Here is a 20,182-nt window from a genome sequence, read left to right on the forward strand (position 1 = left end):
CACACACACACACACAGACATACACATACACTCCACAGCCATAAACACTTACCCAGGTATGGGCAGTAATTGAATAATCAGATTTGTGCAAAAATAATAAAACAATGAGAGGGATAATCAGTGATGTGTACATTTGTTATAGGAAAATAAAGCTCAGTTTGTGTGATGTGAAGGAGGGATGTGCGATGAATGGTTCACTGAATTCAGTAAAGCTGCTTTGTTCAAACATTGGAGGAACTACAGTTTCCAAACCACGCATTTCAACGTTGTATTTGCCCTGTGGGTGGAATCAGGTCACCTGCTCATCACAGATGCCTTTGCTTTCATTGAGTTTCTTTAGTTTTTCTTTTAGTCACTTTACATTAATGGAGACTGCTGGGCAAGTCAAAGTCAGTTAGCCGAAGCATATTAATGGGGTGTTAGAATTACAATGGGGATCTTGGAGGTAATTTTTTCCCTAATTTGCGGATTGTTTGGGTAAAGAAAATGTGTCCTAGAGGAAAAGGAGAAAGGGAAAGCTTTCTCCCAAAAGCGGAAGATGAGAACAGGTCTTTCATTTTTCAAGCGTGTTTTACCTTTCACACACTGCACACATCTCACCTCTCTTTGTGGCCTCACTAGGCTAGTTTCCACTGTATTTTGGAGGACTTATATCAGAGCTCTGTAGCTCAGATCTCTGTTATTTTTCAAGTATACTTTTGTGCATGCAACACATACATATTGAGTGCTCACTATTTTTCAATCACAGTTCTAAATGCTAGAAAACCGCCTTAAATGCTTCACAGAGGGCTCTCAATCTTTAAAGAAAATGCAGAAAGGCCAAAATGGGGAAGAGAAAATAATGGTGCTGAGTAAGATCATGCTGAACTTGTGAGTTTAATAAAATTCCTCTGGCCTCGATATTTCAGAAAATTTATCTAATTATGAAACATTAGAACAAATATAATAACAATTAATAATGACGATAAATAATACCTCAGTTGTCTAGAATGTGTTATTCTCTCTTTTGTTCCTCAAATAAACCCTGTGCTGTTGTTATTACTGTCTTCACTGAACAGATCAGAAAATTTAAGATCATCCAGCTTAAATTGTCGCTTTCAACTACTTACCATTAGCTTCTGGGAAAACCTTCCTGCCCCACAGTCTTTTCATTGCATTCTTTACTTCCGCATTTCTCAGTGTATAAATCAGGGGATTTAACATGGGGGTGATAATGGTGTAAAATACAGCCACCATCTTGTCCTCTGAAAAGGTAGTATCAGGGCGCATATACATGAAGGTACAGGGACCAAAAAAGATGATGACCACAGCAATGTGGGAGCCACAGGTGGAGAGTGCTTTGCGCCTGCTTTCTGCTGAGTGCTTTCTCAGGGACACCAGGATGATGGTATAGGAAATGATCAAGATAACAAAGCTCCCCAGAGCAATGGTACCACTGTTGGCTGTCACCACAACACCAACGATGTATGTGTCTGTGCAGGCAAGTTTCAGCACAGGGTGGATATCACAAAAGTAGTGATCGATCTCATTGGGTCCACAAAAGGGTAACGGGACTACCAGAGCCACTTGGATAATGGAGTGTAAGAACCCCCCTATCCACGTCCCCAGCAACATTTTATTGCATCTGTCACAGCCCATGATGGTCGTATAGTGTAGGGGTTTACAGATAGCCACATAACGATCATAGGCCATTACGGTAAGGATGAAGATCTCAGTGCAACCAAAGAAATGTACCCCAAAGAGTTGCAACATGCACCCCACATAGGAGATAGTTTTGCTCTTGGCCAAAAGGTCAACAATCATCTTAGGAGCTGTGACCGAAGAGTAACAAATATCCACAAAAGACAAGTAGCTGAGGAAGAAATACATAGGAGACTTGAAAAGCTTGCCCCTGTAAATGGTCAGCATGATGAGGAGGTTTCCCAGAAGAATGACCGTGTAGAAGAAAGAAAACACCACGAAACAAACCTCTTCAACTTCTAGGTTTTGAGAAAGACCCCAGAAAATGAATTCAGTTACATTGTTTATTTTTTCCATGGAATTAGTCTAGCATGCCAAGTTCCCAAGAGACAGCGAAATTACCTGAAAGAGAAACATAACAAGCAAAAAAGACATTTATTTCTGACTCAGAATAAATGGAGAATCACAGTAGTTGAAAATGGAAAAATGGGTACTTGCTGCTGCTTTGCATGCATACTTAAAGAAATTGAGATGTACGTGTTTTGATCATCTTGCCTCCGTCTGATAGCCCATTTTTTCACCTCAGATGAGGAAACAAAGTCCAGAGAGATAAAGCAAATTCTCTAAGCCATACATCTAACCAAGAATCTCACCCTTTTAAAAGCTTTTAAAAATCTGCTTGTTTCTATAAATTTACTACTTCTAATCCTGTATAAGGCACTCAACTTAATTTTGAAACAATTCGGTGTTGAGGGATATGGTAAAATTTACATATCTGGAAAAGGTTGCCTTATTTTTGTCACAGAAATGAAAACATGTACCACATTTTCCCTTCTGAATATCGCCATGAGTGTTCAAGTAGTTGGGGGTGGGTGACCTCCGCAGCATCTTCTTAGAAAACTCTGATTTTTATGTCCATGAATTTATGGTCCCCTATTTGACATCAAGCTCTTATAGCCAAGAGGTGGTGATGGGTGTAGTTAAAAAGAGGACTAAAATTCTCATTATCTCATTCTGAGACAGTGGTGCTGTAACTCTAGATAAATTATTTAGTTTCAGGGGCTTCTGTTATCCCGTTTGTGAAATAAGAAAGTTTCAATTTCGTTATACGCTATCATATGAACAGTTATTTCTACTATGAAATCAATTCAGTTCTGTCAGTTAGAATAGCCATGAAACCCTGATAAAAGCAATAAAATAAAATAAAATAAAATAAAATAAAATAAAATAAAATGAAAAAGAAGATAAAGCAATAAAAGAAACTGCTAGAGGGTCGTCTGGGTGGCTCAGTCGGTTAAGCGTCTGACTTCAGCTCAGGTCATGATCTCACTGTCAGTGGGCTAGAGCCCCGCATCGGGGTCTGTGCTGACAGCTCAGAGCCTGGAGCCTGCTTTCTGAGTCTCCCTCTCTCTCTGCTCCACTCCTCTCCTGCTCTATCTCTGTCTCTCAAAAATGAATAAACATTAAAACAATTTTTTTAAAAGGAACTTTTACAGACACATCAAAACCCGTTGGATTTGAAAGGAGGGGAAGTGAAATCTAGGGGTAAATTCTCATCTTTAGATTCAGTGTTTGAGGATTCCCTGGGGATTACTTTGCCTTAGTAGATTGATTGATTGATTGGTTGATTGATTGATTGATTCATTTTTGAGAGAGAGAGAGGGGGGGGGTGGGGGGAGGCAGAGAAAGAGAGAGAGACAGAGAATCCCAAGCAGGCCCCAGCACAGAGCTAGTTGGGGGCTCTAACCCACTAACCGTGAGATCAGAACCTGAGCCAAAATCAAGAGTCTGCTGTTTAACCAACTGACTGAGCCACTCAGGTGCCCCTGCCCTAGTTATTTTAAACATTTGTCTGTCGACGAAAAAACAGTAAACAGAAAAGAAAAGGAAGGACTCCGCCCTTAATCTCACTAATTCCTTCATGCATCCTTTTAATCTTTCAGGTTTCATGCTAGTTATGTATCAGTTCTCCCACTGAGGATGCTTTACATATTTCAAAGAGGTCATCACTGGAAATGCTTTAAATCGATTTAGGAAGAGGACGATATAGTTGCATCTTCAGTGCTGGGACCTCCAGTGCTCTAGTGAGGTCACCTGAATGTATGTATGGAAAGGGGTACGTGCAATAGTTTTGATTTAAACGTACAAGTTCTTCCCCAAACTGAGCCACAGACGGAAATGATTCCTTTAGTTGTAGGTTAGGAATGATTCCTTTAGTTGTAGGAAATGATTCCTTTAGTTGTAGGTTAGGGTGGGATTTCACAGTGTCTTAGCTCATCATTAGGAATTTTGTCCATCTGAGGCCATATCCCCTCAAGATCTGTCACATACAGCACTTTCGGCTTCTACTTAAGTCTGTGCTCTCCACTGTCTTTCTGCAGTAACATGGTGTGGTGCCCCTCACTTCCAGCTTTTGGGAAACTACGAGGCTGTGCTTCCTCAAGTCTGTGTATTAGAGCTAACAGAATAGTCATTACAGGCGTGTCTTCTCTCATTCAGCACAAAATAATGATGATCATAACAATGGTAAAAAATTGAAATGGCGATAATAATTCAGACTCAGACTCAAGATTACCCTCCCTGATTTTACATGTTCCTTCTCCTTCGTTTTTCTTTCTGAATTACAAAACAAAAACAAACAAAACAAAACAGCTATTGTCTCCTGGAGAGAGCCCTTCAAGAGGGCTTGATAATAGTTTTTGATAACTGAATTATGTCGCTTGGTTTTCATTTAGAAGAAACTGGCATCTAAACACAGCCTGGGTATTATCCTTCTTTTATTCAGTCTATATATATGGTCCTAAAGGAACTCATTTCTCTTTGAATCAAAACTCATCTCCAATAATTTCTTCCTCTTGTTTCTGAGCATTTCGAACACGACAATGCCTCCATTTCTTTTGAAATTATTGTTATTTTCTTGTTCACAATCATGCTACCATAATTTTATACATGATTATAAATATGTGTAATTTATAATCATGTGTAGATGCCCTTTATTATCTAATCATCGTCTTAACGATTTTATTCTCCCCTTATTTCTGAGAACAGAGTCTCATAATTATCTTGCAGGTCTTCAAGATATAGCAATTTTATTTAACTGCCCTTTTCAATAACCCTTTTTATTTTAAGTTTTAGAAGAAAAAATTCTCACCAGTATTGTTCAGGGCTCAAATTTTGTTTTATATTTGTATCTCTTCTGAGATAACTTGGGTGCAGCTATCCATGAGAGAGTAATGCCTTAGGAATTGCTTTGTGAATAATTAATATCAGAGAATCTCTGACCTCCAAAACTCAAGGGCTGGTAAAAGTCAGCTCTTCCTCATTCCTGGTTCTGTCTCTCACCTGCTGAAACCTGCAATTTCACAGTATCTTTGGCAACAAATGCTCCTTTCTCTACTTCTTATGTGGTGCATTCAGCGAATGATGCAAAATGTTAATGACCTTGGGGAAAGCCTTTCTCCCAAAGTCTCCCTCCATATTCAGAACCGCGATAGAGAACTAACAATGATCTTGTCAATGTGTTAAAATTTTTTTAAATTTTTCTTTATTTGCTAAGTTTAAAAACCAGTCAGTTGTCGCATTTAGGACCCTACCACTAATCCAAAGCATTTCAGTAAGCACAAGTAACCGTGTATGATTGATATCTTGTTCATGGGATTAATATGTTTAACTATACAAAGGTATTGATATCTTGTTCATGGGATTAATATGTTTAACTATACAAAATATCGATTTGGGGGTTATTTATTGAATTTTAATTCTACTCCTTTGAAAGTTCTATTTGATGGGAAAATAGTTGATTCAATAGTGTCACTGGGGTTCACTGTTTTTCTTTTTAATTGAATCTCTGCTGATTTCTGGAGAAATTGGTGGGAAGTTTACTTCTAGCTCATACCTGGGACAAACGTACTGCAGGCTTTCAGTCTTTTACTTTTTGAGTGTAAGCCATTAACATTGACTCTTGACCACTAATATTCTTTCTTATTCCTCTCCTGTTCCTTACTCTTTCTTTCTCCTCATTCTTGCTGGTCTTTCTTTTTCCTTCCTACTCATCAAACCTCCTGCTTCCTTTTGCATATAAAGCCCAATATTCCAGACCCTTACTTGTTTCTACTCTTAGATGGAGTGTAGCGACTTGCACAGTGGATTTTTTGATCTCACTGGACCTTTTAAGGGAGACTGTATGTTCCTTTTCCAATCTGTAAATAGCCACAAAGGGGGAGAATGTAGCCATTGGCTTCCCTTTCCCACTGGTCAAAGTTCACCCCACAGTGAGCCATTTGCACTGCAGTCTGGCCATGTCACTGACTCTTCCAACAGCTGTGGGAAAAGGCAGAGTCTGAACTGGCAGCAGGGACATTCAGAGCAGGAGGCAAGGTTTGTGGGAAAGCCACTGGGCGTATTTAGGTTCCAATCATGTCACACAGTCTCTTCTACCTCAGCAACAATAGGAAATGTCCGTGGGTAGGATTTCAGAAGTGCTCACATCCATGTGGCTCACATCCAAAGTCCTGTCACGTCAGGCTCACAAACGACCTAAAGATGGAGAATAGTTTCCAGAAATTTCTTGGTCTATGGTCTCTTAATATCATAATAAAATGCAGGCCATTGTTAAGGCATCTTGGGCTACAGGCAAGAGAATTTCAGGACCCTGGGTGACATAACAATCTGGGAATCTTGCTTGATGCACCTCACACTCAGCTGTTAGCTCTCAGTTGCTTGACTGCTCAGGTGACATTCACTTCCACCCCAAAGGGACTTGACTCTTTCCTGCTTTGCCCTTGTCAGTGGATCCTCCTGAAAACTAATCATCTTTATAGTCACATGATAAAAGATTTGGACTAGCACCCTCACATACAGTATATGTCACTTCCCAAATTTAAAGGCCCATAAAATACTGTGTCTCTTTCCTACTGGTAAGAGATGTGAATAGAAAACACTTTCTATTTCAACTGAGGGAATCTCTGTGTCTCCCAGACCACAGGAGTCTTAAGAACTCTATCCATGTGACAGTCCCCCCACACTTCACAGTGTTTATCTACCGCTTTCTGCCTTGTGTGAACTTAGGAGGTGTGTAAGTTATCTACTGCTACAGACTGGCAAACACTAGGCCAGAAATTCATGGCTTACAGCCACAAAGTTTAATCCCCAAATTGGTGGTTTTAAATTGCAAAACCAAAATTTAAAGACTTAAAAGCATAAAAGCAATTTATTTGATTATGATTCTGCAGTTGGGGTTGGATTCAGCTGGGTGGTCCTTCTTCTCGTTTCACCTGGAAACACTCTGAATGGTGCAAATGGAGTTTGAATGGAGTACCTGGTCCAAGATGGCCTCATTCACACATTCAGCAATTGGCTCAGATATGCCAGTTCTCATTCATTCTCCAGGAGCGTAGATTGGGCTCTACCATATACACCACAGTTGTTTTAGGGCAAAGGTTTTTTCACAAAAGTAAAAGCTTCAAGACCTCTCAAGCCAACCTTTAGGGATTAATCGAAATCACTTTTGCCACATTCTTCTTATGTGGTTAAAGGTTATCTGTGTCACACATGTTTAGTCCAGATAAAAGCATGGAGAGATAGATTCCACTTTTTTTTAATTGAGCTATAACTAGCAAATAACATTACTATGGGTCTCAGCTGTACAACCTAATGATTTAATATTGCATAAATTCAATATTGCAAGATGATCGCCATAATAGTCTAGTTAGCATCCATCACCACACATAGTTATATTTTTTTCTTGTGATGAAAACTTTTAAGAGCTACCTTTTGTGATTTTCAAATAAAGAATAGAGTTATTAACTGTAGACACTATGTTGTACATGATTACACTCCCATATGTAATATTTGTTTATGTTATACCTATAAGTTCCTTCCTTTTTGCCACCTTCACCCATTTCACCCGGCCTCCCTATCCCCCACTCTGGCAAGCACCAGTCTCTTCTCTGTATCTACAAGTTCAGTTTATTGATTTGTTTTTTAAAATTCCACAGATAAGTGAAATCATATGGTATTTGTCTTTCTATGTTTGACTTGTTTTTTTAAGTCATTATTTATTTATTTATTTTGAGAGAGAGAGAGAGAGAGAGAGAGAGAGGAATTACCTGGGGAGGGACAGAGACAGAGGAGAGGACAGATGATCTGAAGTGGGTTCTGTGCTGACAACAGAGAGCCTGATGAGGGGCTCGAACTCACTAACAGCAAGATCATGACTTGAGCTGAGTCAGATGCTTAACTGACCGAGCCACCCAGGTGTCCCTATGTTTGACTTACTTAGCATAATGCCCATAAAGATCCATCCACCTTTGCAAATGGAGATATTCAAAGGGAGAGCAATATCTCATTTTTATGAAGGCAGAAATTTGGAGCTGTTCAGTTAAAGCTGAACCTGTCAAGATCTTCTGACTATAATGTTTGGCTCCCACCTACACCCCTTTGAGAGAGAGAAAGAGAGAGAGAGAGAGAGAGAGAGAGAGAGAGAGAGAGAGAGCATGAGCGGGGGAGGAGCACAGGCAGAGGGGGACAGAGGATCTGAAGCAGGCTCCGTGCTGACAGCAGTGAGCCCAATGTGGGGCTTGAACTCACGAACCATGAGATCATGACCTGAGCTGAAGTTGGACGCTCAACCAGCTGAAAAACCTGGGTGCCCCATCTGGTCTTTTCGTATTCCACATGCTATTGATTTCCCAATAATACAATTTCTCAGAGTCATTCTGTATGAATTATACAAATTAAAAGATCAAATACAGTGCTCACCATTTAAACACTTAATCATAATAGAGATCCAAAGTCATTGTTATGCACTGATTTTTAATAGGTCATTTATATACCTTCTATTTATGGGAAATAAATTTGTAATAATAGTATCTGTTTTTAATAGCTTTATTGAGGTATAATCCACATAGTACACAATTCACTTATTTAAAGTATATAATTTAATAGCTGTTAATATAGAAGACTGTGAGACAATCAACACTATCTAATTTTACATCTCTGCCACCTGAAAAGCAGCTTTGTCTCATTCACAGTCACTTCTTATTCCTCTCCCTCACCATCATCAGCAGTCCCCAGAAAGCACTAATCCACTTCCACTATAGATCTGCTTGTCTAGACATTGCATATAAAAGGAATTATATGCTTTGTTATCTTTTGTAACTTGTTTCTTTCACTTAGCATAATGTTCTTAGCATAAGTGCCATCCACGCTGTGGCAAGCATCAGTATTTCTTTCCTCTTTGTTGATGAATAAAACTCCATCTTATGAATATATAATTCATCCATCCATTGATTGACATGTAGAATGTTTCTCAATTTCAGCTTTTAGGAATAGTGTTCCTATGGACACTGGCGTACAAGTTTCTGTGTGGATATATGTTTAATGTCTCCTAAAAGTAGAATTGCTAGATCATTGTTGATACATGTTTAAAACTTTTAAGGAATGCCAAGTTGCTTTGCAAAGTGGCTGCACCAGTTTACAATCCTACTGGCAATTTATGAGAACTCCAGTTTCTCCACATCCTCGCTAACACTTGTTAGTTTCTGTCTTCTTTGATTCTAGATGTCCTAGTGGGTATAAAGTGGTATCGCATTATGGCTGAGGTTTGCGTTTCCTATTAACCAAAGGTGTTAAACATCTTTTCAGGTGCCTTCGGCCATTTGTATGTTTTCTGTGGCGATATGTTTATTCAGATATTTTACCAAGTTTTAAGCTGAGTTATTATCTTTTTATTATTAAGGGGTAGGAGTTATTTATATAGTCTGAAAACAAATTTCTTATCAGACACAAGTATTTTCTTCTACTCTGTGGGTTGGCTCTCACTTTGTTGATGACATAATTTTCAGTACAAAAGTTTTTCAGTTTGGTGAAGCCAATGCATCTTTCAAAGTCACTATTATGCATTCATTTCTAATAAAATATTTTATATCTTCCACTCATGGGAATTAAATTCTTAATAACCATCACTGTTCTGCTTTTTTCCTGTAGAAATTTTCACTAGATTTGATAGGCACTTCGGGTGGGGGGATGTAGGACTTAGAGATATTGATTGATTTTTTTTTTTTTTTGGTAATACAATTCTATTCATGAGATGAATTTTACATACAATGAAATGAAGACCTTTTAAGTATATAGTCTGATAAGTTTTGGTAAATGTATGTACTCACATAGCCATTAACAAATTCAAGATTGGGGTGCCTGGGTGGCTCAGTCGGTTGAGCAACCGACTTCGGCTCAGGTCATGATCTCACAGTTTATGAGTTCAAGCCCCACATCAGGCTCTGTGCTGACAGCCCAGAGCCTGGAGCCTGCTTTAGATTCTAGGTTTCCCTCTATCTCTCTGCCTCTCCCCCACTCATGCTCTGTCTCTCTGCCTCGGAAATAAATAAACATTAAAAAAAACAAATTAAAGATCTAGAATACTTTCATTAATCCAGAAAGTTCTGTCATGTTCTTCTTCAGTTAATTCGCCCAGATGTAACTACTGTCCTTATTTGTATTACTGTTTCTTTTTTTTTTATATGAAATTTATTGTCAAATTGGTTTCCATACAACACCCAGTGCTCATCCCAACAGGTGCCGTCCTCAATAACCATCACCCACCCTCCCCTCCATCCCACCCCCCTATATCACTCTGTTTCAATCTTTAGTGTTTTGTACCTATTCTATAGCTTCATGTAAATTGAATCATAGCATTTACTCATAGTGTATGGTCTCTTTGTTCTTAGATTCATCATATTGAAGTGTGTGTCATTAGTCCATTACTTTTCTTTGCTAAAGACTATTCTGTCTATCCTGACAACTCTGTCTTTCAAGAGCAATGTATTTGCATTTAATGTAATTGTTAATTTTTTTGGAATAAGTTCATCTTATTGGAGTTTACTTTTTTGTCCCCTTTATAATTTATTTTATTTCTTTTCTATATTATTGTGAGCTAATTGAGTAGATGATTTTCATCTATTATTCAATTTTACCTTCTTTTAACATCTTCTTTTTTAAATAATAGGCTTTATTTTTTTATAGCAGTTTTAGGTTCACAGGTACATTGAATAGAAGTTGTGGAGATTTCCCATGGACCTTCATGTTCCCTGATTTCAGAGGGTCTGAATAGATATTTTTCCAAAGACATGCACATGACCACCAGGTACATCAAAATGTGTTCGACATCACAAGTCATCAGGGAAATGCAAATCAGAATCATAATACATATCATTTGATATCTCTTAGAATGACTATTATCAAAAAGACAAGAGATAAGAAATGTTGCTGACGATGTGGTGAAAAGGGATCCCATGTGGACCATTGATGGGTGTGTAGATTGGTACAGCCATTATGGAAATAGTATGGAGGTTCCTCAAAATATTAAAAATAGAACTACCATCCATCAATTCCACATTGGGTATATATCCACAGGATCTGAAATCATGATTGTGAAGGGCTATCTGCATTCCTAGGTTCATTGCACCATTATTCACAATAGCCAAGGTGTGGTACAACCTCATCCCTGAGTGATGAATCAATATAGAAAATGTGTGATATATATTATTCAGACTTTAAGAAGGGGGAAATTCTACCATTTGCATAACATGGATGGAGCTGGAGGCCTTGATGCTAAGCGAGACAAGAAAGACACAGAGAAATACTGCATGATCTCACTTATATGTGGAAATGATATAGTTCAATTCACAGAAGCAGAGAGTAGAATGGCATTGGGAGAAATGGGGAGATGTTGGCCAAAGGGTACAAGGTTTCAGTTATGCAGAATGAATAAATTCCACAGATCTACTATATTGCATGGTTACTGTAGTTAACAATACCATAATGTATACTTGAAATTGCAAAAAGGATAGATCTTACACTAAATCTTCTTACACACACACACACACACACAGACACACACACACAATGGTAACTATATAGAAAAGACATATGTGCTAATTAGTTTGATTGTGGTGATCTTTTCACATTACATGCGTATCAAAAAATCAACTTGTACCACTTAAATATATATAATCTTTGTATGTCAACATGCCAATTTTGGGACCACTAGTGCAGTCATGAAGCTTCATAATATCCCAGAAAGCAAAAAGCAGTGAGAACACTGAAAACTTGTTATTTTACTGAATTTGTTTTAAAATAATCTTTGACAGGAATAAAATATTAGTGTTGGAAAGGGTTCCCAGTTAAATAATGAACAGCGTTAAAAGTGAAACGGAATTTTTTTAAGTTTATGTATTTATTTTGAGAGAGAGAGAGAGAGAGAGGAGAGAAAGCGCAAGTGGGGAAGGGCAGAGAGAGAGAGAGAGTCCCAAGCAGGCTCTGTACAGTCAACACAGAGCCCAAGGTGAGGTTCAGCCCACGAACCGTGTTATCATGACCTGAGCTGAAATCAAGAGTTGGATGCTCAACCAACTAAGCCTCCCAGGTGCCCCCAAAATAAAATGGAATCTTGTAATAGTTACCAAGGATGTGATATACTTTAATACACTGAAATCAACGAATTGTATTATTTGTTTGTTTTTTAAAGTTTTTATTTAAATTCCAGTTATTTAACATACAGCATGGTATTAGTTTCAGGTGGACAATATAGTGATTCAACACTTCTATACAGCACTCAGCGCTCATCACAACAAGTGCCCTCCTGAATCCCCATCACCTATTTTACCCATTGACATTCCCTCCACTGACCTCCCCTCTAATAACCATCACTCTGTTCTCTATAAAGAGTCTGTTTCTTTTTTTTTCTTTTTCTTTTTTTTTCTTCTGTCTCTCTCTCTCTCTTTCCCCCCCATACTGGTTTGCTTTATTTCTTAAATTCTACATATGAGTGAAGTCATGGTATTTCTCTTTCTCTGACTGACCTATTTCACTTAGCATAATACTCTCTAGTTTCATTCATGTTTTTGCAAATGGCAAGATTTCATTCTTTTTGATGGCTGAATAGTAGTCCGTTGTGTATGTGTACCAGATCTTCTTTACCCATTCATCGGTCGATGGACAATTGGGTTGTTTCCATAGTTTGGTTATTGAAGATAATGCTGCTATAAAATTTGGGGTGCATGTATCCCTTTGAATTATTGTATTCTCTGTAATCAATGAATCTTAAAGCTTCATGATATAAACTTTGGCATGCAAGTAATCAAGGCACATCTGCTAATCTGCTCTGCCCACTATGGGCATCGAAATTCTATTGGCAGTCCTAACTTGAGAATCCATACTACTCCTTTACTAGGGAAGAACAAATAGAGAATTAAAGAGGCTTCCTGCTGCAAAAGTGGGTTCTCTCTACCTCTATTAACTAGAGACAAGTCTAGTGAGTATTTCTGAATGCCTCTGATACTTTCTTTTATTCCATTGACACAATACAACTTTAAATGAAATAATATCATCCATTTTTTTCCTTTAAGCTAGGCTCTACCTTTCTGTACTTCAATCTCAAAAAATATGTTGTATCTCTTGTGTATTTTGAAATATTTATTCCATCTTGACAACATATATTATTTTACTTCTTTCCCTCTTAGAGTTATAGATTTCTCTTGTTGTAATTCCTATATACCAATCATACAAACTAGCAGAATATCTCAAGGCCTTTGTAACACTACATTTAAAAAATCTCACACGTAATGCCTCCGTTATCTTAATAGTCAAAAAATAACAAGAAAAATTATATATATATATATATATATATATTTGGCTTTGGTTCACTAACGTGGAACTTTTAAAAGTGAAACTAATGATAGAATTTAAAGAACTTCTTGACACACAAAGTTAATTTCTTTGCTCTGAAAGTGTTCAAGACAAAACAGGATATCCTATCTGAAATGTGCTATAGTCAGAATTACAGGTCATAGAGAACAGGCTATACTTTATGGATGCTCACTGTTTGAACAGTTGTGATTGTGTCAATATCTTTTTTCTTATCAAACCAAAGTGTAGACTGAGATGTGGGGAATATTTCACAATCGGCAATGTTAGAATTGAGCTCTCAGGAAAAGAAAGAACCAGGATGGCAATATGAAAGAAGCTACTAGCTTGTGGGCAGAAGCACTGAATAAAGTAAGGAAATCAGATGGATTATATTAGAGAGCACTGGGGAAGTCGGAACATACACTATCAGCTTTGCTATCTGTACAGATTAAATAATCAGCCAAAACCCTTGATTCATTTTTTGTTTTCTGAGGTAATTTTGAGATGCCATAGCTTTCTCATGGCATTTTTCACTTCTACATTTCTCAGTGTGTAGATGAGTGGGTTGAGAAATGGTGTCCCAATAGTATAAAATACGGCCACCAACTTATCCATGGGGAAAGTGGTTGGGGGGCGTGTATAAATAAATATACATGGACCAAAGAATAAGACTACTACAATGATGTGGGAAGTGCAAGTAGAGAGAGCTTTTTTCCTCCCTTCTGCGCTGTGGTTTCTCAGCGAATGCAAGATGACAATGTATGAGATCATCAGTATCACAAAACTGCTTGAGCAAATGGCCCCACTGTTAGACACCAACAGCGTGTTGATCACGTAAGTGTCCATGCAAGCAAGTTTCAGCAAGGGCTGCAAATCACAGCAGTAATGATCAATCAAATTGGGTCCACAGAAAGGCAATCTCAAGGCCAGGATAATCTGGGCTATAGAATGTATAAAAGACCCTATCCATGCAAGAACAATCAGGATGGTGCAGACCTGCCGGCTCATGATGGTTGGGTAACGTAAGGGCTTACAGATGGCCACGTAGCGATCAACGGCCATGAGGATGAGGACAAAGATCTCCATGCAGCCAAATAAATGTAGTGAAAAGACTTGAGTCATACACTCATTGTAAGAGATGATTTTTTTTGCAGAGAGTGCATCCACAATTAGTCTGGGGGCTGTGGAAGTTGAAAAACAGGAATCAGCAAGTGACAAATAAAATAGGAAAAAGTACATGGGGCTCTCAAGTGTCCGGCTGGACTTGATGGTCACAATAATAAGCAAATTCCCTACCACAGTTCCCACATAAAAAATGAAGAAGATTACAAATACCACTTTCTGTCTCATAGGATCTTGGGTCAATCCTAATAGTATAAACTCAGTTACGCTGTTATTTTGCTGCATAATTTCAGGCAAACTGGAGAAAGCGCAGTTTAGAAATGATCTGCAAAGAAAAAAGTATGAAATGAATTCTCCATTTGGAGGTCAAATCTATATGCTTGATCATGGAAGGTTCACTTACCAATGGGTAATCCCTCGTTTTCTTTTGAATAAAGTGGAAATCACAATATTCACAATCTATTCACCTGACTACTTATGGAAATGATGAAATATGTCGATAATGAAAGAGTACCTGATTCTTCAGGCATAATAAACATTAATTTAGGGGATTTGTTATGAGAGGGTATCTTTTTGAGCTGAATGTCTTTCTTTACTTTACAACAAGGACCTATGAGAATAGAATGTTGCAAAATGGAGACAACTCATGCATGATTTACATGCTGTACTTTCCTATTACTTGAACCTGGTAGTTCAGTTATAAAGTCTCTTCTAGTAAACATTCTGAACATTGAAGGAATGATGTAGAAACACTGAGAGTGTTTTCCTTAACAAAAACCTAAACACACACACACACACACACACACACACAGAGAGAGAGAGAGAGAGAGAGAGAGAGGAGAGAGAGAGAGAGAGAGAGAGAGAGAGAGAGAGTCTTAACAGTGATCATTCAATCAATTGGTCCACTCAATTGTGAAACTTATTTTAATCTGTTACCTTGACTAAATTTATTTCCTGTTACTTTACCACTCAATAATTTCTAGTTGCTTACAGTTCTAAATTTGGTATCTATCATTAAACTTTGTACTTTTACAGTTATACAATAATTATACTATATTATGTTGTCCCTTCATTCAGAATTTTTATGGGTCTTTTATCATACATTCTTTTTTTTAATTATTATTTTTTAAAGTTTTTTTTAAACTTATTTTGAGGTGGGGGGGGGCGGGCAAAGAGAAAGGGAGAGACAGAATCCCAAGCAGGCTCTGTGCTGTCAGTGCAGAGCAGGACGCAGGGCTCAAACTCACGAAGTGTGAAATCATGACCTGAGTCGAGATCAAGAGTCAGACACTTAACCGACTTAGTCACTCAGGCTGCCCAATTTTCTTGAGACACAGGAGAGATTGAGAATGAAATTAAGGATAAATAGAGAACATTTGGCATAAATCAAAATATTTTTTCAAATGTCATGTTATCTTAAGCACCAGGGATTTGGAAAATTAGCTAAGGAAGCTCCAAATCATAGTTGAAACTTTTCAAAAGAATTCTTGGAATCTATATTCTTGAGTGTCCCATACCCAGACTTCAGTAAGAGAAGATAGACACAGGAAGGAAACAAATATTTCCTTATATATACCAAACAATGGAAAAATCCTTTTTTATTCTCATCACATATATCTTCCAAATAGTAGCACAATTAAAAGGTAATTAGAAGGTGCCAAATCGTTTAAGTATATTTACAACATATATTCGGGACAAAGCATAGTTTTCTCAAATATAAATGGGTTTCAGAGGTCAATCTTTAAAAACACAGCACAAATGAATAATGGGCAAAAGAGCTGATTTCAAAAGGAACTCTTCTTATTAAAAATAATTAAGCAAGGGAAAAGATACTCAATGTCACTCATAGTTAAATACATTCAAATTTAAATTCCAGTTATATATCTTTTCAACTATCAGATTAACAAAATGACCTTTTTGATGAATGTCTTTTAACAAACAGTGCTGAAAATGATATGGGAAACAATCAACCCCACACATTTTTGGTAGGAGTTTAAGTGGGTGCAATCTCTCAGGGAGTGATTTTCAACATGGATGCTAATTTCAACTGCACCTACACATAGGTCTGGTGATTCTGTTTGCTGCAGATAATCCCACTCATGGGTACAAAGATAATCATAGCAGCCTTTTCCATGTTGGCAAACAGTAAGAAACAACTTCAATGCCCCTCACAATGGAGCCAAATGAATCAGGGAATGGTATTTTATGCAATCGCTGATAAAAAATGAAATTGTCAACACAATATGCAATGATTTCTAAAATATGCTGTAAAGTAAAAGAGTTCAGGACTGTCTGCTGAGGACAGTAATATTTTTATTAACAATATCACACACGCATAGACTCATATCAACTAATTGTATTTGAGAGAGTACCAAATAGCATAATATATGTGGCCTCAGGGTGGGGAAATTGCATTCTTGGTAACACAGTTAGGGGGATGACCTTCCTTTTAAAATATTGTCTTTGGTGAGTGAGAATATGTTATAATCATGTTGCATTAAAAATAAAGATTTTAAACACCTTAGTAGATGGTTTGTTATTCACATTGACATATGACTCATTCATAACACTGTCTTCTGATGTAGGCTGTGGGAACAGCAAGATTCTTAGAGCTAGAGTAAGATTGAGGAGTCTCAGTAAGAGGGTGATTTGGCTATAGGGACAGTTTTGGACTTAAGGCTCTTTACCCCATCATGTACCACCACACTGCCATTCGCTACATGTGCTCCTGAAGTCTTAGGAGATTGCCAGATATGCTCCTGGTCAAACACTTCAGCAAACAGTAATAAAAACTTGTTTGTGGTTTCTAACGATTAAGTATTATAAAAAAAACACCTATATATTATCTATCTATCTATCTATCTATCATCTATCTATCATCTATCTATCCTCTCTATACCTATGTCTGTCTATCTATCTATCCATCCATCTATATCATCTATCATCTATCTATATCTATATCTATCAATCATGTATCTATCTATATATCATCTACTTATTTATCATCTATCTATATCATCATCATCATCATCATCATCCATTATCTATCATCTATATATGTATATATCTATCATCATCCTCTATCATCTATCTATCATCTATCTATCATCTACCTGATAGAGACTGAAACATTTGTATAGTTCACATAAAAATAGGTATAAGAGTGACTTACATTAGAATGAAGCAACATAAGGTAGGTTATTTTTATCTGTTCACTTCTGGATTTAAGCACCTAGAAAAAATGTATCTAGTTAATATAAGTATTCTTTGAGTGAATGGAATAATTAAGAGAATTTCCTACTGATACAACCCAATAGTATTTGGTCCTATTCAATACTCAGTTACCACTGAAAAGGGAAGCCTACTCCATCCAAAATAAAGCCATCATCTCCATGGAGCATTTACTGGAACACTCAAAAAATGTTATTTCCAATTGACTATCTCTATGTCAGGAGCTGCTGTGCATTTATTTTATTTCCATCTTCTCAGTTTAGATTGTAAAGTACTTCCAGAAAATTCACCAAACTTTCTTTCCTTCCCACAAATGGCTTTTATGTATTAGATGCATACTGTGGCATTGATCAGATTAATTTTCCCTGGGTATTAAATACAACTAAGTTAATTCCCAACACAAATCTTACTGGTTTTGATAAGAGCTTATGTAAAGGTTAGGACGTTCAGTTGTTCTGTTTTCTTCACAAGGCAATTTGGCCACTCTTTACTCAAATGAGAATTAAAAAGAACAAAAAAAATTGTTTCTAAAGTTCTGTCTGATTATCTGGAACCAGGATCTCTTCAATGTCACTAAGACTCAGGTTCTTACCTGCATGCTAGAAGACAAAATTGGTCTCCGATTTATCCCACACTTTCTGAAATCCACGGTCACACGGAATTTTGACTGGGAAATGCTTCTCTTTTCCTTTTCCTATGGTAGTATTTAAATATTAATGATGATAGAGTCTGGGGAAGGTCATTCCCTAAAGTGTCCCTTCCCTTTTAATTAAGAAGCATGAACTAGATGTGATAAAGAACTTAATATTTAATATAATTAGATTATGAGAAAAAAGGTGATATATTCTTGCAGTTAAAGCTGTTTATTTGAATCATAAATGTCATCTTTTGATTGGAATAAGAAAAAATATTATCTATAATCCAGTGTCCAAGACGTGGTTCCTGATTCCATTATCCAAGAAAATGAATTGGGACTTGTTAAAGAAATGGCTGATTCTAGGTATGGGGTGGGGAATGTACAAGATGAACTGGAATACCTTGTAATGCTAGAAAGTAAGAAAGTGCTAATGCACACACACGTACACTCACGCTGTGATGACAATATGCCAAGGGGACACAGGAGCAAACTGAGATAGCCCCTAGTGCCAAAAGCAGGAAAAAAAATTGAGCAACAAAATAAATGACACTGAATTGAAATATAACTCATAGTATTACAAATGCATGAGTTCATATTGATGTAGCAATGAAATAAATAGCTAATAAATAGGGGGTAATAGACAAATCTCCCATAAAAAAGAATTCCTAATGATTATGTAGGTACCCTGTGCTCAAAGAGTCATAGGATAACTCTCAATCCTTCCAAAAGGCACATTGTGGAATGGGGCAGGGTGGGGAGGTAAATTTATAAGGAGAAGAAATGTGACAAACACGAGCTCAACTAGGTGATCAAGGTTAACATCAACAGTGATGAGTCCCATTGAAAGTATATACTCACTTGTACGAAGTGATGAACATGGCACTTTTCCTCTGTGACCTCTCTCCCCATAACCCACAACACCAGTCTAATCTTGAGTAAAATATCAGACAAACCCCAAATGAAAGTTTTTATATAAAATGTCTGGCTAGTTCTCAAAACGTCAAGTTCACCAAAAAAAAAAAAAAAAAAAAAAAGAAAGAAAGAAAGAAAGAAAGAAAGAAAGAAAGAAAAGTTAAGCATGCACTTATCATGATCAGCACTGAGGAAGGTGTAGAACTGTTGAATCGTTGTATTACACACCTGAAACTAATATATAATAAAGTATGAAACTGTGTGTTAGTTATACTTGAAATCAATAAATAAGAGAACAGTTGGAGGAACTGTCACTGTCTGGAAGTGCTGAAGAAGACATTGACAATGGAGTGTAAGGTGGCATGCTGGATGGGGTTCTGGAGAAGAAAAATGGCATTAGGTATCATTAGGTATCTGTTTTTAACTAATGCCATTTTTCTTCTCCAGAACCCCATCCAGCATGCCACCTTACACTCCATTGTCAATGTCTTCTTCAGCACTTCCAGACAGTGACAGTTCCTCCAACTGTTCTCTTATTTATTGATTTCAAGTATAACTAACACACAGTTTCATACTTTATTATATATTAGTTTCAGGTGTGTAATACAACGATTCAACAGTTCTACACCTTCCTCAGTGCTGATCATGATAAGTGCATGCTTAACTTTTCTTTCTTTCTTTCTTTCTTTCTTTCTTTCTTTCTTTCTTTCTTTCTTTTTTTGGTGAACAGATACCATATGGTTTCACTCTTATGTGGATCCTGAGAAACTTAACAGGAACCCATGGGGGAGGGGAAGGAAGAAAAAAAAAAGAGGTTAGAGTGGGAGAGAGCCAAAGCATAAGAGACTGTTAAAAACTGAGAACAAACTGAGGGTTGATTGGGGGTGGGAGGGAGGGGAGGGTGGGTGATGGGTA

The 20,182-nt window shown here is 37.3% G+C and overlaps 2 protein-coding genes across 2 annotated transcripts; both read right to left on the bottom strand.

Moving 5' to 3' along the window:
- Positions 1–1,101: 1,101 nt before the first annotated feature.
- LOC115525646 (olfactory receptor 4S2) lies at positions 1,102–2,052 on the bottom strand. Its single transcript, XM_030332918.1, has one exon. It carries the CDS (start codon positions 2,035–2,037, stop codon positions 1,102–1,104), a length of 936 nt encoding a protein of 311 aa, XP_030188778.1. The 5' UTR covers positions 2,038–2,052.
- An 11,787-nt stretch (positions 2,053–13,839) lies between these two features.
- LOC115525680 (olfactory receptor 4C11) lies at positions 13,840–14,772 on the bottom strand. Its single transcript, XM_030332967.1, has one exon. The coding sequence runs from the start codon at positions 14,770–14,772 to the stop codon at positions 13,840–13,842; it is 933 nt and encodes a 310-aa protein (XP_030188827.1).
- Positions 14,773–20,182: the final 5,410 nt, after the last annotated feature.

The sequence above is a fragment of the Lynx canadensis genome, chromosome D1, assembly GCF_007474595.2.
Source record: "Lynx canadensis isolate LIC74 chromosome D1, mLynCan4.pri.v2, whole genome shotgun sequence".
Taxonomy (NCBI): domain Eukaryota; kingdom Metazoa; phylum Chordata; class Mammalia; order Carnivora; family Felidae; genus Lynx; species Lynx canadensis.

What these genes read in the sequence shown, in the direction of transcription:
- LOC115525646 (XM_030332918.1), bottom strand. Translation starts at nt 2,037, where the DNA reads ATGGAAAAAATAAACAATGTAACTGAATTCATTTTCTGGGGTCTTTCT.
- LOC115525680 (XM_030332967.1), bottom strand. Translation starts at nt 14,772, where the DNA reads ATGCAGCAAAATAACAGCGTAACTGAGTTTATACTATTAGGATTGACC.